Below are 24,650 nucleotides of genomic sequence, written 5' to 3'. Positions count from 1 at the left end.
ACTAACCACAACAAAAGTTAGTTGTGTAAAATAACCATTTTATTATTAATTCTGTGGGTCAGGAATTCAGATAGGCCATAATGAGGTTGGAAGGCTGGAACCCTTGCCGAAAATAACTTGAGTGGTTAGGAATCAGAACATCTGGAACTGTAGGATCAGTTTCCAAATGATTTCACTCATGGGTTTGGCACCTTGGTGGGGAAAGCTGTGAGATAACTGGGCAAAGCTGTGAGGTTCCCTGGAATGCCTACAGGTGGCCTTTCTAGCATTATGGTCTCAGGACAGTTGTAATTCTTACAAATTGAGTGGTTCCCGTAGGGCAAGAGTGCTAAGAGAGCCACACTCTCTTTCAACTAGGCTGAGAAATCACACATCTTTTCTACCACATTCAGTTGGTTACAGAGGAGCCGTATGGCCAGCTTGGATTTGAGGGAAGGAGAATTGAATGCCACTTTCTGATGTAGCAGTGGCAGGGTCACATTGTAGAAAAGAATGTGGGATAGGAGTTGCTGTGGGGCCATGTTTGGAGCATATAGTCTGACACTGAGTCTAACTGCAAATCTGCACTCTTTATTGCCTTTGAAGAACAACAATAACAAATAACGAACAACTTTGTCTTTGCTTTGTAGTTTCCATACATAAGAACTTTGAATCGATTTTATTAATAACGTCTGACTGGGACAAAAACTTCCCTCATCCAGCATGTGGCTTTAATGACTGGTTACTTGTACTTAGATATGAGATGAAATGAACTCAAGAACCTAACTTTTCCACAAATAGAGATATATAAAACCTTCCATTATCTTTGGTTTCATCTCAGACAACCAAGACTCAAACTGATTATGAATCTGGACTGTAATATGCTACTTCATGCTGTGTGATAAAATTTTACTCTTTTTTAAGAAAGTCGTGAAGGCATATGATGCAAGTTTTATAGTGATAGAGGAGTGTTGGAGTTTGAGTTACTTCTTGTTTGTTTCCTTTTCCTGTGTTTTAATAACATACATCTTCTCTTGACTACTGCCTGTGTATTGAATCACAGAGTTGCAAGGTGTTTCAAATAGACAGGTTTTTAACATAATCCAGTCTAATCACATTTATTACATGAATAAGAAAAATGAGGAAGGATGCAATGTTAAAGACTCAATAGAGAGGGTACATTTAACCGTAGTATTTTTGAAGGGTTGGTTTTTAAAATGTTCTGTAATTGGAGATAACTGTCACTAGGTGTTTGAAGGATTGTTGAAGGCTGTTAGGTATGGAAGTTTGGATGAAGAGGTGAAGGACTGCATGTGAAATAGCTGCCCGCTTTTTATAAGATTATTATGTATGATTTGATTTCACATGGAATTAAAGTCTGAAAACAAAATTATATATGTTGATAAGTACATTTTAGATGTTTATGACTATCAAGTTTACGTTTTTACCGTGACTTGTCCTTAAAAATAAACACTTGTATTTTAAGTTTCTCCATGATGGATACTTTAAAACAATGGCTTAATTTTATTTATTTATTTTTTAACTTTTATTTTAGGTTCAAGGGTACTTGTGCAGGTTTTTTATAAAGGTAAACTCACGTCACCGGGGTTTCTTGTACAGTTTATTTCATCACACAGGTATTAAGCCTAGTACCCAATAGTTATTATTTTTCCTCCTCTCCCTCCTCCCACCCTCAACCCTCAAGTAGACCCCAGTGTCTGTTATTCCCTTCTTTGTGTTCATGAGTTCTCATCATTTAGCTCCCACTTACAAATGAGAACATGCTGTATTAGGTTTTCTGTTCCTGCGTTAGTGTACTAAGGATGATAGGATCCAGCTCCTTCCATGTTCCTATGATATGCACGGCCCCATTTTTTTTTTCTGGCTGCATAGTATTCCATGGTGTATATGTACCACATTTTCTTCATCCCATCTATCATTGATGGAAATTTAAATTGATTCCAAATCTGCTTTTGTGAGTAGTGCTGCAAAGAATAATCTCCTCCATGTGTCTTTATGTTAGAACAATTTCTATTCATTTGGATATATATCCAGTAATGGGATTACTAGGTTGAATGGTGGTTCTTTTTTAGGTCTTTGAGGAATCACCACACTGCTTTCTATAATGGATAAACTAAGGTACACTCCCACTAACTGGGTATAAGTGTTCCCTTTCTCCAAAACCTTACCAGCATCTGTTACTTACTGACTTTAATAGTAACCATTCTGACTGGTGTGAGATGGTATCTCATTGTGGTTTTGATTTGCATTTCTCTAATGCTGAGTGATACTGACCTTTTTATTCATATGCTTGCTGGACACATATATGTCTTCTTTTGAAAAGTTTCTGTTCATGTTCTTTGCCCATTCTTAATGGGATTGTTTATTTTTCTCTTGTAAATTTGTTGACGTTCCTTATAGATGCTGGCTATTAGACCTTTGTCATATGCATAGCTTGCAAATATTTTATCTCTTTCTGTAGGTTGTGTACTCTGTTGATGGTTTCTTTTGTTGTGCAGCAGCTCTTAACTTTAACTGATTCAATTTTTGCTTTTGTTGCAGTTGCTTTTGGTGTCTTTCTTATGAAATCTTTGCCCATTCCTATGTCCAGGGTGATATTGCCTACCTTGTCTTCTAGTGTTGACAACGTAATTAACAGTTTACGGTTTTGAGTTTTACATTTAAATCGGTAACCTACCTTCAGTTGATTTTGTATATGGTGTAAAAAAAGGATCCAGTTTCAATCTTCTGTCTATGCCTAGCGGTTATCCCAGCATCATTTGTTGAATAGGGTGACTTTTCTCCATTGCTTCTGTTTGTCAACTTTGTCGAAGATCACATGTTTCTAGGTGTACAGCCTTATTTCTGGGCTCTCTATTCTGTTCCATGGGTTCATACGCCTGTTTTGTAGTACTAGTACCATGCTGTTTTAGTTACTGTAGTCCTGTTATATAGTTTGAAGTCAGGTAATGTGATGCCACTAGCTTTGTTCTTTTTGTTTAGGATTGCCTTTTTTTGTTGTTGTTCCATATGAATTTTAAAATAGGTTTTCTAGTTCTGTGAGGAATTCCATTGGTAGTTTGACAGGAATAGCACTGAATCTGCAAATTTCTTTGGGCAGTATGGCCGTGTTAATGCTATCGATTCTTCCTGTTCATGAACATGGAATGTTTTTCCATTCATTTGTGTCTTCTGTGCTTTCTTCGAGCAGTTTTATAATTATCCCTGTAGATCTTTCACCACCCTGGTTATCTGCATTCCTAGATATTTTATTCCTTTTGTGGCAATTGCAAATGGGATTACTTTCCTTATTTGGCTCTCAGCTTGGCTACCAATGGCTTAATTTTAAGTTGAAAAATAATTCCAAAAGTATGTGGAAGTCAGCCATGTAAGTTTCTTAAATTGATTAAAGGAATATTAATTTTCATTCAACAATTTAATTGCATTCTGGCTTTATTAAAAATATGTATTATGAATTTATTTAAAAAGATTGAATGCTCTTTCAGCAGAATTTCAACCTCACATTAAAGGCACTGACAGTTAAATTTTACTAATCTTTTCAAGCTATTGGTTCATCTCCCTTGAAAATTAGACAGGGACATCTTTTCTTAACATTTTTACTCCTAGGTTTATGTGTGATTTGGGGACACTCGTAGATAATTTTCTATTCTAATCATGGACACCAAAGACTCTCATTTTAAAAATGTGTAACAAAACATTCATGGTCTTCCAAAGAACGAGGAGAAAATATCTGTATCACCTTTGTCTCTATCAGCTTATTGACTGCTGTGAGGTTTAAAATGGTATTTTAATAAGCCATTTTTCAAGATATTACAAATATTTATACTTTCTGTTCAAAATGTATGTTTATTAGGCAAAAAAGATGTTAAAAGCTAGAAGCTGAGACCCCTGAATTACTTATTCTCTGTACATAAAAGGGGACAGCCACAAAGGAACTCAAATTTTCATCAAAGAAAATTTTATTGCTGTCACGTTTAAAGTCCCTAAACCAAATATTCACCAGAATGCTGGTCATAATGCTCTGTGAATGAAGCCTGGAATCTATTCTTAGCTCCTCTAGGTAACTTAAAGGGAGGAGCATTTGAATGCTTCCCTCCGTTTTCCCATCTTCTCACATGTACCCAATGAGTTAGCTTCATTGAAACATATTGATTTTCTACCAGTCAGTCTGTGTTCAAGGCATTGTGGAAGGTAGTGAAACAAATGGTGTCTTTTAAACAAATTCTTAATAATTAAATAAATGTACAAAGTGCTGTGAAGGAGGAAACAAAAGTTCTGCTTCTGCAAGGGGCCATAAGAAGAAGCTGGTGGGAATACTACCTTTGCCAATTTTATTACTCCATATTTACTAAAGGGGTATTTAATACTGATTGTGGGTGGCTGTCTGGCTTTCTTCATTCTACTCTTTGATTATTCTTAGCTCTCCTAAACCCATCATAGTAATTTTAGTTGCTTAAAGGAAGTTCACCCACTCCTAATCCTGGAGCAGTAGATTTTCTTTCTGCTTTTCAAAATAATGAAGTTTTCCACGTGGTAACCTATTTAGGTTTTTTTCAAAGAGTGAAAAAAGAACAATGTTCAAAATACCAAAGTAATCACAACTTTATAGAAATACCATAAGTAGAAATTATTATTGAAATATACCAGTACCTCTTAGGTAACACTAGTTACCATCAAATGCTAATGAAAGCTTTCAAAGATGGTGCATGGTAACAAAGAGCAGTAACTAGAGGTGATAGCATCTTTCTTTTTGTCCAGTTACTGGAACTGGCTTTAACAGCAAGGCTCTTTGCTAAATACTATATTCAAATGGTTTTATTTGAGGAAAAAATCACCATATATTATTGTGTTTATATTATTAATTAAATTTCCACTGAATTGTCTAAGATAGAATTCTGCAAAGCAGCTAAAATATTCCTTTATTTGTTAAAAAAAAAAAAAGGTATGCGTATTTTTTTCTAACATCAACATAAAACAACTGCAAGATCTCGAATGAAACTGTCATATGTTAAAAACTAGTAACCCGTCTGGCATTTTGTACAACTGGGACTTTCCAAAATTTGGCAAAATCAACATACATTTTGGTCATTAGGGTTATTGCATCATCTATTTGGATGTTTACCCGGGGTCATTTACCTCTGTAGTTTAAAATCAGATTAGCACCATACTTTGGAGGCAATCTTTATCTGTGAATGGGCCTAAAGGGTAGTACTGGAAATCGAATTGTTGCCAACCTGATTACTACTGTGGATATCTAATGTAGTTGCTTTTGCAGACATCTACTTTGCTTTGTGCATCACTGCACACATAGTGTTTATATTGGTTTTCATTTTATAAAATACAAATAGTTACTTGCCGTATTTCTTTGCAAATGAAAAATCATAGTTTCGATATCAGTTGTTTTACCAAAAGAAGTGGTTATTTTAATTATTGCAATTAGAATCAGAATTCATTTGGCTGCCTTTCTCTGTGTCTGCATCACAGAGTGGTGGAAAATTAACGCAGTATCGACGGATTTAGGCCAGAATGCAACTTAGCCAATAAACCAAGATTTCAACTGCCTCAATAACGGTTTCAGTTTTCCACTTCATTAGCCACATGCAGACTAACTTTTAAAAGTTAAGTAGGTTATTTGATACCTTTAGAAGTAGTTAGGCTAAGTTTATGGTTCTATACAAAACAGAATTTTATTCTTTGTATATGAAGATACAGCCTTTGTATCCAAACTCAGACATAGGTAGCATTAATATTAAGATAAATTCTTTAGTTACATTTAGTGAAAATAATTAAATGCCATAATTTCAGACAAAGTGAGCTAGTTGGGAAAAAGATATAGTCATTGATGAATAGATGGACAATTTAGGGAATGTGAGTTTGAATTATTCTTCTGTATCTGAACTTTGTTTTTTTCCTTTAATACTAAACCATCCCACTATTTTAAGTTCCTGATGATAGATAGAATGGGATTGGCAATACTAAGTTAACTAAGTTCTTGACAATATAATTTAAATGTTTTGCTATAAGTATGTCCTAAAAATGAATGCAAGTATTTAGAAAAGCTGAATGTTTGCTGGGAATAAGTGAAAATAATCTAGTTTGTTTGGGTGAATTAGGGAGAATTTGTATATTACTTATAAGTCAAGATGAGAGGTAAAAATCACTGTTCTGTCTAGTGAATTATTGCAGTTATAGATATCATTTTGGTTAATGTAATTTTCTTTTGGAGAATTTCAAAGATAAAAATACAAGTACCAATCTGACCAATGTGAACATGATTATAAAAGCTGTTAAAAGTCAGTGTTTTAATTTGTGATGAGAATTATAGAAAAGTGAGAATCATCCATAAAAACAGCAGAATACATTGAGGGAAAATCCTCCTAAACTATAGGACTTCTGTTTATAAGGTTCAAAACTTGTTTTTTCATTTATTTTTAATTATATCTAATTTTCGAAAGGAAATAGACATTGTGTGCTCAGGGATTTACATAGAGTGGAATGAATCTCAGCATATAAACAATAGCTACAGAGGTAAATTAGCTGGCGTTTGACAAGTTATAGGTTTCTAAATGAGGTACGCTGAGGCAGAAAGCTTTGGGAACTGGTTTTGTGATTGCCCTTGGCTCAAAAATATGCAAAACGTATCCTTGTTAAGATTTTGCCTTTTCTGAAAATTGGAAGTGACTTTTCATCATGGATTCCCTAAGGGAATGATAATTATCCAGTTGGACAGTTAGAATGTGATCCGCAGAATTTTCATAATGCAGTGGTGATTTCAGACCAGTCTTATATGTTGCACTGCTAAAGTAAGTGAGCACAATTCTGCAGAATACTAAAGCATTTATAAACATTGGAAACTGATGCCAGCTAATAAAAATACCTTGAAAAAGGACTTGAAATCAGTTCCCGAGTTGCATCTTAATGTTGAATTTGATGTTGTACTATAGGGACTGCCTGATTTTTATCCTGTAACTGCAAAGGGAATATAACATTATGTGTATATATTTTCATGGAGAATCTTTTTTTTTCTGTTATAGAAAATACTAATGGAGAAGCATACACTTATTTTGAGCCTCCACTTATTCAGGTGCAGTTTGAATGCCCCCAGTGTGTCACTGTGTCAATTTTGCCAAAATTCTCTTGAGAAAACCTGACAAGTAACATGGCAGCCTGATTTCAGATTTGGTTTTCAGATTCAAAACACGCCTCCCAGCCCATTCGACCCGTCACCAATTTATCAACGAAGGATGTATGTTATTTCCTCAAAACCTGTTCTCTGTGGTCTTAGAAACCAAACTCAGATTTCCAATCAGCTGGCCTGGCATTGAACAATAGCCAGTTTTAATTATGCGGAGCACTGCAATTTATAAAACAGCGCCATGGTCATTGATGTTCTGCAGGACTGGTTTACGTTTATTGTTCCACTATAGTATTGGCATATTATTTCTAGAAAGGTAGAAAACTAATGCAGGGTAATAAATCTGTACAGACTCTTAACACCTCATCTGACTAAATACTGTGAGGGCTGTAATTGGAGAACTAAGACGGATATAGAAATTTACCGATTGTGAAAACTTAAAATGCATGATGTTTTTAAAGAAATGGTGCTGGAAAAAGAACTTTATGAAATTTTAATGTTTTGCCAACACCGTAGGTTAGCACGTACTTGTAGTCTGCAAACATTTTAGTGGACAAGTCAGGGTAGAACAAGTTTTCTGGTCACTTGTAATATTACTATAAAATTGTCCAAGTCTTACAATATGTATACTTGCCAAAGATAGTATTGTACTTCGGATGCTAAGTAATTATCTGTTTAACCGTGTCAATATAAAGCCCTGATTATTATTTTAATGGTAATTAGCAGGTGTCTATAAAATATTTTTCACTGTTTTTTACTCCCCATATCCTAGTCTTGTTCAGTAAGAGAGAGGGAAATGGTAACTGGCTGATCTACATGGTCTCTGACTTTAGTTCACCTCTTAGGCTGGCGCTGTTATTTGGGCAATGGATTCTAGTTGTTTACTGAAAGAGATATGATGCCACAGGCCCTGTTTACAGCTCCAGAATACCCCACACTGAACCTTGAAATGCACCTTGGACCTCCTTAACTAATGATAGCCATATTGAACCACTTTTTCAGCTTCCTGATTGAGGTTAAACTGATCAGCAATTTAAAGTTTTGGTTCTGGGCAACTGGCCTGAGTGAATCATTCCAAATGGATATAATGACGACAATTCTAAAACTTGGCACCATTCACCAGGGATACAGTTGCAATAATCCAGTCTAAGCCTCAGGTTTTGGCCAGAACAGTGGCAGTCATGGCCCATTTCTAGTTTCTTTTGGAGAATAGAATGTCTTTTCTGTTTAAGCAGACCTATCTCTGATTGTGGACCAAAGGAAAGATATCAGTATCACAGCAGTGGTAATGCTGATGATTCTCCCTGTGGACTTTATATCTAGGGTAACTTTATGATTAGCTACAACTTCAGTGCTGAAAATAAATGTAGAACATTTAGAAGAAAATCCAGAACTGATGATGCTTATTTACTTTTTGGAAGTAGATAAACTGTAAGAGGTTCTTTTTCTGATTAGGTTCTAGTCCCTTTTACTAATTTTTATTCTACTGGTGCTTTCTACTATAGCATTTTACTGCTTTTCCAAATGAAATGAAGAATTGCTATATTGAGGAAATGTAACAATATGCAATTAGGATTTTTTGGGAATTTTCTGTTGCTATATTGGATAACCATCACTTTGTACTTCTGTATTATTCATTTATTAAATTGACTTCATTCTGTGTTTTGTAGTTTAAGAGGTCTTTACCTAGAAAAAAGTTCAACATTTGAAATGCTGTATAACGTATAGAGGTTAGCAAACAGCAGCTCAGCCATAGGGTCCAAACCAACCCACCACCTGTTTTGCTAGATTAAGTTTTATTGGGGCCAGGCATGGTGGCTTATGCCTGTAATCCCAGCACTTTGGAAGGCCAAGGCGGGTAGATCACTTGAAGTCAGGAGTTTGGGACCAGCCTGACCACCATGGTGAAATCCGGTCTCTATATTAGAAATACAAAAATTAGCTGGGCATGGTGGCACATGCCTGTAATCCCTGCTACTCAGGAGGCTGAGGCATGAGAATCACTTGAATCTGGAAGACGGACGTTGCAGTGAGCCAAGATTATGCCACTGCACTCTGGCCTGGGTGACAGAGTGAGACTCTGTCTCAAAAATAGTAAGTTTTATTGGGGTACAGCCAGTTTGTTTACATATTGTCCATGGCTGCTTTCATACTATCGGGCGGAGTTGAGTGGATACAAAAGAGACCATAACTCATAAATCCAAAATATTTATCATCTGGCCATTTGTAGGGAAAGTTTGCTTAACATTTTCTACCTTAGTCTATTTTTACAAAATGTAAAACAATGTATATTTTAGCTATTTTTTTAGGATATTTAAAATCAAGAAAAGTGATCAAATTAATTCGTGTTTGACTTGTGGCTGAAAGTGAAGAGTCAAATGTGTGGCATTTTTTCGCGTTGAGCTATGTGAAAGAGCTTATCAGGAAAAAGCAATCTGTTGCACTTTCATTTTAAGATGTTTTATATGGGGAAATATTTAGTAACATTTTGATGTAAATAAAGTCAATACTTTAAAGTCTTTACTTATATAAAATAATTTAGAGGAAGTTGCTAACAGTGATAATCATTCTATAAAAGTAATAGACCAACTAGAACATATTCAGCATAGGCTTTTAAATCAAACTCTCCAGGAATTGGATGGATGGATGGATGGATGGATGGATTTTATTCTTTTCATTCTACACTTTTATATAAATCTTTGAAATTTTTTTAATTCAGAAATTTCAATTTACACACCTGTTTTCAGAAGGAATTCATCATGCCAAAGCGCAGGAAAATTGTGCACTTGTATAAACTTTTCCCAAGAAATTTAGAGACTTCAAATATAAGGACTATATTTTTCTGGCTTTTTAATTCAAAGCTACATGCTGTTATAGAATAACAAGCCTAGTATGGCTATCCTTTTAACTTCTAGTTAAAAGCTAGCTATACTTTTGTTTGAAGTTGTATGGCTTTCTTACAAATAGCTGGCATTAAAAAGATGCTCTCCACTTTGTTGTGATTCATCTTTATATTTAAAGAAATGTGGATTTGTTCTATTTTCCCCTTGTTTGTTTGTTTCCTGATTGCAGCACAAGTTCTAGTTGAGAGTCTGAGAAGCATCCACAATTTCGTAGGAGGAGAGGATGTGGAAGAGGATGCTTGAGGCTGGAATATACAAATATAAATAAAGGAAAATCTTAGGGTATTGTCAGTTCTTCTGCTCATCCTTTATCCCACCATAACAAAGAGTGCATTTTGGATGCTTTGTGGGGGGATAATTTCAGCGGGAAGTATCAAAACATCATGACTTCTGGACTTAGGATAAAATCCATTGCAATTTAACGATAGATCAAAATCTATTTGCATTTCTGCACATACATTAAACTCAGGGCCAGAATAAGCAGTTTTGGGCGCTTTTAAGCAACTGCCACTCTCCACAGTATCATTTTACATGATGCTTCCCAACCTGTATGGTACTTTCATAGATTTGCTTTGTCTCTTCTGAGAGAATATTTTACCATTCTTATGAATGTAAAATGGACCAGTTTTTCATCATACTATGTCTATATTTTTGTTTTATAAGAAATGCCAAGTATATTTCAATAAGGTTTACATGTGGCTGAGATTGTGAGAAACTCTCTGGAAGTGTCTGTGTACAGCGCCCTGCACATAGTAAGTTGTATGCCTACTGTTTCTGTGTGTGAATGAAGGGACCGAGCAACCATTCAGAGTCCATTCTGGCTCCCTTGGCATACTTAATTTCAGAAACCATACCTGTGATGGTAAATACAGCAGTGAAATTAGAATCAAATAAAAAAGAATAGGAAAAAACAAACAGTATCCCTGATGCTAATTTGATGGGGAGCTGTTTTAGAGGGAGTGGAGGAGAGGCAAATAAAAACTTCAGAGATGTTTGTATGGTTAAGGAAGGCTTTCCAGGAAATGGCAATAAAAAAAGAATATGGTACTGCCGTATGCAACAACATGGATGAATATGAGAAACTTAAAATCCCAGACACAAAATAGTTTATACCATTTATATAAAGTTTAAGAATAGGGCAAACTCAATCTGTGGTGACAGATGTCCTCAGTAACCCAGATAGGTGGGTGATTCTTGACTAGGAAGGGGTGCAAGAAAACAGTCTGGGTGATAGAAATGTCCTGTATTTTAGTCTGAATGGTGTATAAATATCTATAAAAATTCATCAACTTCTTTACTTTCTATACTTAAGATTTGTGAACTTTATACCTCAATGAAAATTTCAATCATAATAATATTGAAAATGGGCCATGGAGGGGACACTGGTTTAACATGAATGCGTAACAGTCCTTGGAAGAAACTCCTGGCAAACCCCTGGTCTAAAAACTCTGCAGAGCTTAGCAAAGGAGACTTTTCTGAATAAGGACATTTCCTATTAATTTTTGTTGTACAACATTTCAAACTCCAAAGGATGCTTAGCATGCAGTAAAATCCCATCTGTTGAGCTACTGCAAGGTGAAGGCTGCTGAACATAGTTCTGTTGATTCTTTAAGGACTTACTACTCAAAAACAATTTCTTTTTTCTTTCCAGATTGGCAGATTGCTACACTGGCTTTACTCCTGGGCGGTGCTGCCATCATTCTCATTGCATTCCTGGTGGGTTTGATTTCTATCTGCGTGGGATCTCGAAGGCGTTTCTATAGACCTGTTGCGGTCATGCTTTTTGCAGCAGGTAAACAGATGAATTACTTTCAAACGAGTATTAAAGTTTCATGAACCTTTCTATCATTCTCCTTTCTTATGCAGAAGAGGTTTGTGTTTGCTGCTTTACATAAAAATTGAGAGGTATTTACTATATTTTTAAGGTAACTTGGCTAAAGGTTTATCAGATAATCAGTTTTCAGTGTGTTAAGCATTTCACAGAGCACAATGGAAACTTCTAAACCTCTAACTGAAGCATGAATACATAATACTGCCTGACAGGGCTATTACCTTAGGAATTGCAGCAGGTGTATTTACTAACAATCTTTTTTTACCCATTTTTCCCCCTTTTTTACTGCTCCCCTGGTGATCTTAGGGCAGCATTATGTTTTTCTGATAAGGAACTGAAAAAAAAATCCGAAATTTTTACCCTTAAAGATATATATCTCTTTGAAAAGACACGGTTATCCTGAAAATGTGTTACGTATAATTCCACCCATCAGACAAGTCAATTATATGAAGTCAATTGTATGTTAATTAATTTATCGACCGTCATTCTATGAAGCACAGCTTGGATTAAAATATATGAAAAGACAAGGACTATTTAGAAAAGAGGCTTGATGACTAAAAGCCCAATGCGTGATTCAATACATGATTTGCTGTGAGTTTTAATTTTCGTTTATAAAAATACCTTTGAGTATATTGTTCTTTTTGAGTCAAACTGCAACATTCTGTGATGCCTTCAATTTACCCTGTCAGTCATATCTGATTTGAAGACTGCAAAGTAAGCCTCTGTGACTGTCAATAATGAAGACACTGACAAAACCATCTAGGCTGTTAGATGGATTTCTAAAAGCTGTTTCAAGATTGGAATAGATTAAATTTCTCAGGATTTAAAGGGTAGTTTGAGCTAAAAATACAAAACAGGAGTGTTCTGCTGCCCCCTACTGTTCGTATTTATTTTCTTATACCCATGAAGGCTGGTAAGAATTGGGGGTGTCATAAAAACGAAGGTCCAAAGGGCTGAAGGAATCCAGAAATACATCTAATTCAAATCTTCAGGTGCCTTGCTCAAGATCACATAGTAGCTACTGGCAGACCTGGGCCTGGGAGGCTTCTGGATCTTAAACCAGTGGTTCATTAACCACTGGACTCCCTTGCTTATTCATGCAACTATTTCTTGGGTGCCTATTACAGGCTAAACATGGTATTAGACGCCTATAAAACTGGGCACAGTTTCACCATAGATACTCACTAATAGAGTAGAAAGCACGGTTTCAAAAAATGTTTTGAAATCTTAGTCCCAGTTACTTGGGATGTTGAAGTGGGAGAATCGCTTGAATCTGGGAGCTTAAGGCTGTGGTGACCCAATGGCACCCCATTGCGTTCCAGCCTGGGCAACAGAGTAAGACTCTGTCTCAAGAAAGAAAAAGAAAAAATACTTTTTTTTCTGCTGAGACATGTGCAGTACATAAAATCAAAACAGACATATTACTACCACTTGGAAACATCTCTACCCAAGACTTCACACTTACTTGATTTAGTACCTTGTGCTATGCCTGGTACTCATACACACTCAATAAATGGTTTTTGAATGAATGATATAAAAGTGACTAAGGCTTGTAGCTTCTAATCTGTTGGCGTAAAACAGGCATTCAAACAAATAAGTAACTGTAATTCAGGTTTTTTTTTAAGCCGTTTCTCTTTTGAGGTCTTAGGAAGCAGCTGGCTTCAGATGACTACAAAGCTAAGATTAAAAGAGCTCAAAAAAGTAATAAATATCAAAATGATGTTTATTTCATGTATTTATGTTGGTACGTATTTAATAAATACGTTGAGCACCTACACTGTACAAGTATACAGTCTTGGTGTTAGAAAATATACTCTAAGGGTTTTTACTGAAAATTGATAATTAAGTCTCATAAAGATAGCCAAACAGATTTTCAAGATTTGGTCATCTTCTTTTTTCTCTGTGAGGTCTTTTATTTAGGGTGGGCTTATTACCTTCTTGAATAGTTGCTAGATGAGCTAAGAGCTAGCCATTGCTGTAGCCCATCTAAAACATTGTCCCTTTTTTCAAAACTCTCTTTCTCACCAGTCCTAGAAGTCTAGACTTCAGAATTAGATGTTTTTATAATAATAATGTTGATAAGAATGATTAAGCACCTATCATATGCCACAGTGCTAGACAGTTAACATATACTTTCTCTGATATAACAATCTTAAAATCAGATGTTTATTTTCCCCATATTATCAATGAAGAAACAGATTTGGAAAAGTTAAATAATTTCCTATGGTTATTTTAACTAGTAAGTTGTACCACCAGGGTTGAAATTCAGGATACCTATATGACTTGAAAGCCCAAATGAGGATTCCCCAGTTTATCTTTACTTCAGTACGTATCACATATTGGAAAAAACAATGCAGAATCAGCCTTGATTTTGAATTCATTTGCCAGCTGTGCACTGCAGTTGGAGTCCATCATGTAACTCCAGTTACTCCATTTCTCGGGGCAACACTTGAAGGAATTCAGTACCTTGAGATGCAATAAAGACCACAAACTGATTGGTGCAGCATGACCGAACCATAGCACGTCATGAAAGCTATGCGCATTTCCAGTGCAGTTGACTACAGCATATTTCTTTTTGTGTGACTGACAATGGTGGGTAAAATACGACTTGATTCTGATAACTGGCATCCAGTTCTCACTAAAGACTTGGTGAAATTAGAGGGACTGCCTCTTTCCTGGTTCTCTTCTTTTATTGTCTGGTTTTGAACTATCCACAGGTCATTTGTATGTCCCACAAGAATGTAGGATGAGTGTTTCTTTTCTTCCCAAGGTCTTTAATACAAAGTGCCCAAAATTCTTTTTTATAATTTGATTTTAAATACAGAGTTCCCATTTATTTTATTAAGGAAGCTTCCTTTCTGTTATATCTGCAGAAAGCCTCCTATAAATATTGTTTATATAGAATGATTTTTTTTCAGGGTCCTACAGCTGATTTCCATCTCAGAGCTATCTCTGATTAAAGGCTTATGTTTTACAGCCTTCATCACTATCCTATAAGTCACAGTGAGATAGCTGGAGCCTTTTCAAGTCTAGATTTTGGTAGAAAAATCAGTGTCCACTTTAGATTGCAGACTAAAAGGAAGTTCTTCTATTCACAATATTTAGATTCCATGTTAATTTCTTGCACTGTTATCAAATTATACCTTGACTAGAACAATTTACAGTATCAGTAACTAATAATTAATTTCATACTGCTACCATTAGTAGTTACAAATTAAATTTTAAGAAGAAAAGAAATTGATATCTTCATATTAACCTTTCACTGGCAAATGCTTTTTATTGTCCAAATTTTTGTTTCTTTGATGTATATTTTATATTTAGGGACTGACCTGCCTGCTAGGGCCTATCAACATTTGCCTTTAAATTATCTCCTAATTTTATACCTTCTTCTACTACACCAACGTTATTGCCACAACTTTTCCTTAAATCGAACATCTCAGTCCCCAGATTTGGTCTTCTCCTACTTTGTTTTGTTTTTCTGTGACAATATCTGACTGTTTTAAGATGTTTATGTGACTTCCTTTTCCTTTCTTGAGAATCTAGTTTTTCATTTCTTTCTTTTAGTCTTTCTTTACATTCCCTGACTTTTCTTTCCCACTTATGACATCTTAGTCATCACTGCCCACAATTCCCCACACACTGAATGACCTTCTAGGGGCCTGTCCTTCTCTAGTCTCTTCCCGTTGTAGTCTGTCTTGGATATAACACATGAGGTCTCCTTGTGAAATAAACTATGGTCTTGTCACTTACCCCTTTAATTTCCTCAGAAGCAAACCCCGAGACAAGAAATCAAGTGCATATACTTTATTTGCAGGTAAAAGAAGAGATATGTTAAGGGGTGTGGAAAATGAGACAGGGCTGGGAAAGCAGCCATTAACAGGTTACATTATCAAGCCAGTTGACACTCAAAGGATCTGGAGCTTAATCTTCTTGGGGAGCTTTGAAAACCGGTGTAGAACATGCACCTCGAGAATTAGCTCATTCGGAAGGCTATGGAGCGGGGGTATTAACGCACCAAATTTGGAGAGTCATTAATTAAGGAATATCGGTTATGATCAAGGGAGAACAGTGTTAATTTTCTGGACCTGGCCTACCCCATAGGCAACCGAAGTAGCATTAGTGACCAGAGGAAATGCAGGCACAGAAATGCAGGTGTTAGCAATTGGAAGTCAGACTAGCATGTACTGAAGTGGTGAGGAGAAAAAAAATATGGATAGCACACCAACCACATCTACAATTACAATAACCTTTCAGATATCTCCCTAGAGAAGCAAAAGTTGATTATTTTATGAAACACTGTGCTATTATAGTATGAACTAAACAACCCTGTGCATGCATCCTTCATTTTACCCCTGTGAATTGCTTCTAGCTATACTCTCTTATACCTGTAAGCGCTATATAATCTGCTTCGTCTTCCTAGAGGTCTTTTCTTTCCTCTGCCTCTTCTGACCAACTTTCATCCGTCCTTTAAGAACCAGTTCAAATGATGTCCCTCTGAAGCCCTCCTTTCTTTCTCTAAGCTGAATTGGTACTTGGCACAGTGTTCGAGCTCAGTAAATGTGTGTTGAACGAGTTATAAACAAACATGCCTCTACTATTGCTGTCGAACATGTTGATTTGTAGTTACTTGTGTGCGTGTCTCCACTATCAGAGTATGAATCATCAAAAGGCGAGGGCTGTGTCTTACCTATCTTATCCCCTTCACCTAGCACACAGTAGGCACCCAATAAATGTTTGTCAAAATACTGAAATATACTCCTTAAAGAAAATTTTGAATATTTCAATATCAAGTGTTTTGAATATTTTAATATTGAAAACACTGAAAAATATCCCCTTAAACCTAGAATAAAACACAAGAATTAGTAGGTTTACATTCCCATCATGACTCTGGTTCGCATAATTTCATCGTTAGCAATTTCATTGCCTGTTTATTTTCAAAAGAATGCAGGGGGCATAAAATGAACCCCAAATCCCTTCAGATTCTAAAATGTTCCATAACTGTGCCTATGTTAGCTTTAAGGTAGAGCATAGAGAATACCATATCCAATGCCTATTTTGTTTCATTGATTGGTAGTAAAATAGAAATATAGTATGGTGGCATTTTCTTGACTTCTGAACTCTTTATGTTTTTTTTTTCCTCCCTATACAGCATCAATGAAAGGCAAGGAGGCATTTTTACCTACATCTGTGAATTTTATTACATGGATAAAATTATTTACAAGTGCAGAATTATAATTTTCTCAGTTTTGCTACTACATGCATTTTTCTCTGTGATTCCAAAGGGAGTCAAATAATTCAGAGACATGAAGCATTTTACAGTAATTTTTATTGGGCTCCAACACAATAAAAGTCTAAGAAAGCTGTTCAAGAGAGTATGCCAGTTGAGCCTAATAGAGTTGTATTTCCATTTTTCCACTAGAGGGAAATTATGTCATTATATTATACCACGGAGGCCAAATATTTGCTAAATAAAACACGTTGAAATGAATATTAAAAGCAGCCTAGGTAAACACCTCTCTCCAGGGACTAGTCAGTTCACAAAAAAGGCAGTGTAGTCATTTTAAAGTAATTCAGATTAGTTTTTACTCGTCTGCTTAAACTCTTCTACCAGCTGCCTATCACACTTAGAATAAACCCCAGCTATGGTTCACAGGCTGTCCTTGAACCCTCAAGGGCCCCTGCTGTCTCTTCCATCGTATCTCATGCTTCTCTGTCCCTGCTCTCTCTATTGTAATCACAGTCTTCTGACTGCTGTTCCAATGTACCAGATGTGCTCCTGTGTTGGGAGTTTTGCAGTGCCTGTGCCTTTCACTTGGGAATGCTCAGTCCCCACTATGTTGTTCTGTACCCCTAATTCATTCTGACCTGTGCTCAGTATCTCCTCAGAACCGCCTTTTCTCACAATTGATCTAAAACAGCAGGCCTCATCCCTCTGTCCTGTCTGTGACATTATATTCTGTATTTGTTTACTAATGGACTGCCTACCCATTAGAGTAGCAGCTTTGTCTCTTTTGATACCAGTAGTGCCTTAAACTGTATCACTTTAGAAACATTCAGATATTTATTGAATGAATGCATTTACTGAATGAATAAATGAATGACCATACCTAATTCACATTCATGTTTCAATCACATCCTGGTAGGATCAGTCCGGATTTGACTAGTGACCAGAGTATAGAAACCTAAGGAGAACTGCTTTTTTTTTTTTTTTTTTTTTTTTTAAATGTACTTGGCAACTTTGGAACTTTTTTCTCTGTAGTTATGGTTGATATTAATTGGCTTCATGTTGGTTTTAAGATATTTAAAACGTGAAAGCTCCTTTTTCCTCACAAAGGCACAGAGCTAAGTGGGTTTTTTTTTTGCTTTTTTTTTTTTTTTGCTTTTTTTTTTTAAATTCACACTCATTGTAGCACTTACTAGCTGGAAATAGATGAAGTACGGGTCATATAATATGCCATCAGCTGAGTCCTAACAACAACCTAAAACTTTTTCTGTTTTGGATAACAGTAGATTTTCCTTGTATTGGAACTTACCTATCTACTCTCAGTAGTAATGGTAGGCAAGGTGCTGAACCAGAGCAGTGTTGGGCTACATGGCAGAAATGTTGGGTATTCTTATATCTGGTTCCAGGTAGATCTTTTGACATGTAGCCAGAGCCTTACAGAAGAAAATTTTGAGGAATCATGGCCTCTTGAATTTGCTGTATTTCATCAGTTTTATGGTAGAAAAAGATGACTATTATGTAGACTTTCTAGGAATCTTCATCATACTGTTAATAATCTTTTACATGTGCTAAAAATAGATGAGAGTATATTTTGAAGCATAAAAATCCATTTTAATTCACACTATCCATCCTAGAATTTTTTTTTTAAAAATATAACCTGTATCAAAACTATATATGCTATGTCAGTTTATCTCCTTAAGTATTCACATTTTTGTTCTTTGAAGATGAATTAAAAATTATTTTACTCCCTAAAATTATTTCATATATCAGGGGTCAGCAAACTTCTTTTGTTAAGGGCCAGAAAGTAAATACTTTTGGCTTTGTGAGCTGTGTGGTTTCTTTTGTAGAAAGAAACTGCCATTGTTGCATAGAAAATACATAAATGAATGAGTGTGGCTGTGTTCCAATAAAACTTTTTCAAAAACGAAAATAGACCAGATTTGGTAGTTTGCCAACCCCTGCTAAATATAAGAGTACCCCGTATTTTTTAGGGAGAAGTTTGTCTGTTGAGGGTGGAAGCTGTCATATGGTAGAGAACGAAGCAGATCTATCCCATATATTGTAGTTAAATTAATTAAAATTATATAATTTATCTCATAGGAAGTTATGAATTTTAAGTGGAAGACATCTCGTGCATATTCACAAGATTAATTTTATTTTAGTAAAAACAACACAAAACAAAAACAAAATAAACTTCCCCTTCCTCATTAGTTTGGTTTATTTTATTCGGTATGACTAATCACATTTCCCCTTTATCCCAGACAGAACTCAGGTCTAACCAGGAACTAAGAGCTAAGTTTTGACCTCTGTCATAGTAGCCATAATTAGCCTAGATTTTCCCATACCATTATGTATCTTGCCTTTATAGACTTAATTCTTTTTTGAAAGTAGGTAGAAAATAGATATGAAAATATCATCTGTTAATGACTTTTAAGCTAGTTTTTAAAGATGAGAGACAAAGACTGGATGAGAAGAAAATAATGAAAGTAGTTTTGGATCAGAGTAATGTAAGCAAAGACATCAGGGTAGGACTTTCTGGCATATAGGGCTGAGTTAGTATTGCAAAACAGCAACAAAATGAAAAGCACATTTTTAATCACAGGTTGACCAGTTTCCTAACAGAAATTAATTTGAATTTCCTAATTCCTTATTAGCATGTATAAATAACAAGAGTTTTAGTTGGCATTGGTGTCACTGTTCTTAATGAACTACTTACACGTTTTGGTAGTGGCACAGTTGAGTTTAACTAGTACTACTTGCCATAATAATGATAATTATATTTGTAAGGTGAAAATCACTATTTTGTATGCTCATAGAAATTATTATATTGCACTAATTATTTCACCAATACTAAAAGTGATGTACTACTTATTAATAGGGTAATTCTTGTATATTGGGAAAAAGTGTTTAAACAAAAAAAAAGTTAGTATTTTTAAGTATACCACCTAGAGCAAGCAATACTTTAAAATTTCTGGCTTTTATGTATATTTGATGAAAAAGTTACTCTCATACATATACAGTTATATATTTATATTATTTTATTTGCTGTAAATAACATTTTCTAATTTTGATTTGCTTTTCTTTCAGTTGTTTTACAGGTTTGCAGCCTGGTCCTTTACCCAATCAAGTTCATTGAAACTGTAAGCTTGAAAATTTACCATGAGTTCAATTGGGGTTATGGCCTGGCCTGGGGTGCAACTATATTTTCATTTGGGGGTGCCATCCTTTATTGCCTGAACCCTAAGAACTATGAAGACTACTACTAGAACCAATAGTCACAAATTAGAAACAACCACCACCATCCAACAAAAGGAATACGTCTGCATCTTTTCTAACTTACTATTTTCTAAAACACTTGCGGAGCATCAAGCAGTTTGCTCATTTGATTTAATATTCTTTGCCTTTTGGCTGTCAACATCATAACCAGCTTTTACATCCATTTTAGAGACCTGCCAAATTAAGAGAGCTGATTAGACATAGGCAAATGCTGCAAACTTCCAATATGTTCATATCATTTTTCTTGACAAATGAAGGGTCTATGTGACAGCAACAATTGTGAGAAACTAGTTGGAATGAGATTTGCCTGAATCTCCTATTGCCTGCAGGGAAGCAGTTAGCTTAAGCAACATTTAGAAGTTCCTTTGCGTTGACAGGGATTCCACTGTTAGAGCCCTTACCACCTGCTTATCCCACCCAATGACTACATTGATTGTTGGTGGTTTGCTTGAGTGAACCCTTGAAAAATGAACTACCCTTCAGCATGTAATGGGAGTTGTGAATGTAACTGGTTAATGGTACACATTCCACCTTCAAAAATACTCTTTTTAATGGGAAGTTATGCTTTGGCAATCAGCATCTCCCTGGGAAGAGAGTCAAGACTTGGAGACATGTGCTTCTCATAATGTGGTTAGAAGTTGGTGCCTCAGCCCTATCTAGACTGGGGAAAAATTGAGGATCTCTGTTTTTCCTGGGGCAAACAGAAAGAAATATGCATGAGTTGCTTTTGTACCCTTTAGATCATTTGCCAAACATTGCAGCAAACAGTTGTGCGTATGTAACAAGCTTAAATGTTTTTATAGAAGGTGAACCATTAGTATAAATGGTAATTAGTTGTTCCCTAACCCTCCACATACATTTGCCTATTACACATAAAATTAATATTTGCTCTAGTGAAGTGATTTGAACACTAACCTTGTACACATTGTTAAGAGGCTTAGATTGGTATTCATACTTATTTACCATACAAAAGTATGCTACCTTAAAGCTTTTGCTCTATATTCTTTACTGTTTCACTGGAAAGTGTTAATAGAATTGCCTAAGAATAAAAATTGAAGTGGTGTTAATCTGAAAATTAATGATTCTCTGTAAGCACCGTAGTTCAAAAGAGAGTAGCAATTAGGATGATCATTTTATGTAAAATTCATTAAAATAGAAGGCTGCTATTTTTTGCAAGTATTTTAAATGTCTTCATTTTTTTAAAAAAGGAATAGTGATAGATTTATATAAATATCTAAATGTCTCAGTAGAGGAGTAGAATTCATCTGGTTATCACTGGTCCTCTGAAGTTAACTGATGGGCTAACTGATTTGTGCACACACTTAAGATGGATTTATGTAAAGGGAATTACTGACTGTTCAACAGAAGGAAGTATTAATAATACGGAATAAGTTTGCAACTAATCTCATGCTGCAAACTTGTTTTAATTCTGTTTAATGTACAAATTTGGATAGCTTAATTATAAACATATTTTTATATCAAATATACAGTTCTAATATAAAACTTATGAATAATTATTTTTGTTAACAAAGACACTAAAACGGTATGTTCTGGTTTTGGCCCTTTTGCAGAAAGAAGTGTTAGAAAAATTACTTAAAAAGTAGCTATGTGTTACTGTATTGCAAAATCTGTTAAGAACAGGACCACATCGATAGTGTTTAATAATTTGTTTTACATCCCAAAGCACGGTTCTCCTTTCAGCTTGTCTTAAGAATGGTTGCCAAAAACAACAGCCAAAAAAAAAAAAAAAAACCCATATTTGACTATCCAAATGCTAAATAAAAAACACACTTATGAATTTTCTATAAAATCACAAATACGAAGTACCAGACTTAGTCTTACTTTAGCAATGATAGACAAAAGCAAATAAATACATCATAGACAGAAACTTTTATAAAAATATGTGATTCTATATAGAATCATTAGAAATTGTGAGTGGAAATTTTCCAGAAAGATAGTATTATAGAATCTTTTGAAGCAATTTCATGAGAAATAGTAAAATCTGGGGCAGACTGTCTTACAGTTGATTGCATATTGTCAGAGCAGCATGAGGAATACGATATTTGGATAGGGATTTCAGCAACTAAACATGCGTTGTTCTGAGATCTCCTTATTCATAAATAATGAAAGAATAGTACTTTGGTGCTGACACCAATGAGGCACTTCTTTTGGTCCTAGTAGAGGATTCAGTGTGCTGTTAAACCAATATCATATCTTGAGTCTGATCAAGTTTTCATTCTTCGTTAATATGACAAGCTCAAAGTGACAGAATATGTTATAGGTTGAGGCACACATATTTGCAGTTTACTGAAAAGTAGATGTCTTATGTGACTTTTTTCCCTTCTCAGCAAAGAGCCCTATGCTGTATTTCTACCATCAGTAATATGTGAAAGTGTTTCATTACTAACAGTCTCAGTACAACAGGAAAATTGTTGCTTCTCATATGAAATATAATCTTGTCTATCAGAATAAACACAAGTGAAATTTTTACCTACATTAACATTATGTCTTTGCAGTTTTAGGTTTGTTTGATGTCTTCTTAAGCAGAATTATTAGCCACAAACCCATTGTTTATGGTAGATAGATACAGATCTATGAATATAGATCTATATCTATAGATATAGGTATATACACACACATATATACTCACATACATATAGCATAAAATACTCAGCAGGGCTAGTTATTCCGATTCCTTGCACAATTATTTAGCTTTTTGTAAGTTCAATATGTAAATTTTAAAGACATAAATATAGAGAGACCTATGTGTTTGAATATAAATGATATATATGGATTAGCATGTACGTGTATATTATTAAACATGCAATGAACTGACTGGTAAGTGACGTCTAATTGTATGGCTAGCAATGTAATTTATTCAGACTGTATTTTTGTACAGAGCAGTGCACTCTAACCTATGCCTCTGTGTCCTCTTTAATGCCTAAAACTGTGCCTAGAAATTTCATCTGTCTTAAAAAATAAAATATACTTCATGCTGTTTATGCTATTAGTTTCTGTACTGCTATTCTATATTTATTATTTTTAAATATATGACATGTTTACTACTTAAACATGAATTCATGGTATCCTGGTTATTTTTTTAAGTCATCTGGGGGAAAACCTGTTTACCACTCCAGTGATTTTGAGTTTGCAGTTTCACAATCGGTTCTTCACTTCATTATTTTTGTAGTTGACATGAAGTTACCTATGTGGAAAAAATAAAATAAAAGTGATTTCACGGACGTGGTTTGACTTGGTGTTTTCTCTGTTGTGTAAACTCTTTAGACAAGGCTTCTGAATTACATATATTCATTACATTTTCTGCTTCAAAATATATATTATTTAGAAGACATCTTAATATGGCATGCCGATTTTACTTAAAAATATTTTTTAATTTTTTGTTACAAATTATCTCCCAAGAGGCTTCTATTCTCCATAACCATTACATAAACAATCACTGATACAGGAATACTATTAAATACCCTTTTTAACCTTCTGTTTTAAAACATACGCAAAGGAGATACAGTGTAGGCTTCCTTTATTCCAACTGTAACCACAGAATTGGAAATGAGTAGTCAAAGGATTTGATACAGTATTTTGCTCTTTGTGTAGTTTTCATTGTTTGCAGAGTATTAAAGCAGGCTTATCTGTATCATCTCTTTTTTAGAAAGACTAAAAATTCCGTGTGTATGTGTGCATGAGCCTGTGTGTGTGCAATGTGCATGTGTGAAGAATTGGATAAAGTCAGAATTATCACCCTTTGATTTATATAAATGGCGAGTGTATGTGGAAAGCAATTTTAATTACACACACATGCTATAAAATTCTCTAGCACGTATGCTTTTTTTTTTTTTTTTTTTTTTTTTTTTTTTTTTTTTTTTTTTGGGAGAAAGGGCCTCACTCTGTCACCCAGGTTGAAGTGCAGTGGCACAATCTCAGCTCACTGTAACCTCTGCCTCCTGGGTTCAAGCTATTCTCCCACCTCAGCCTTCCAAGTAACCATGACCACAAGTGCCTGCTACCCTGCCCAGCTAATTTTTTGTGTTTGTAAAGATGGGGTTTTGCCATGTTGCCCAGGCTGGTCTCAAACTTTTGCGCTCAAGCTATCTGCCGCCTTGGTCTCCCAAAGTGCTAAAATTACAGACATGCATCACTGCACCTGGCCCAAATTTTTTTTCTTGAAGACATAAATAGGATGATAGTTGAGCAAACTTTCTTGTGTTGATAAAATCAGTTTGAATATAAAATATATATTTGTCATCAAGACATTTTTTCATGTCT

At 35.1% G+C, this 24,650-nt stretch overlaps 1 protein-coding gene across 1 annotated transcript in view; it reads left to right on the top strand.

The window, feature by feature from the left end:
- The window catches only part of TMEM47 (transmembrane protein 47), a 29,324-nt gene extending 5,708 nt beyond the window's left edge, over nucleotides 1-23,616 (top strand). The window contains exons 2-3 of the mRNA XM_003924063.4: nucleotides 11,690-11,830; nucleotides 20,181-23,616. Of these exons, the coding sequence (XP_003924112.1) occupies nucleotides 11,690-11,830; nucleotides 20,181-20,359 (320 nt within the window). The 3' untranslated portion in view covers nucleotides 20,360-23,616. The remainder of the gene's footprint in view (nucleotides 1-11,689; nucleotides 11,831-20,180) is intronic.
- The last annotated feature ends 1,034 nt before the right edge of the window (nucleotides 23,617-24,650 follow it).

This window comes from Saimiri boliviensis, chromosome X (assembly GCF_048565385.1).
Source record: "Saimiri boliviensis isolate mSaiBol1 chromosome X, mSaiBol1.pri, whole genome shotgun sequence".
Lineage (NCBI taxonomy): Eukaryota > Metazoa > Chordata > Mammalia > Primates > Cebidae > Saimiri > Saimiri boliviensis.
The sequence above is the reverse complement of the archived record's forward strand: the minus strand, read 5'-3'. Positions and strand labels throughout refer to the sequence as shown.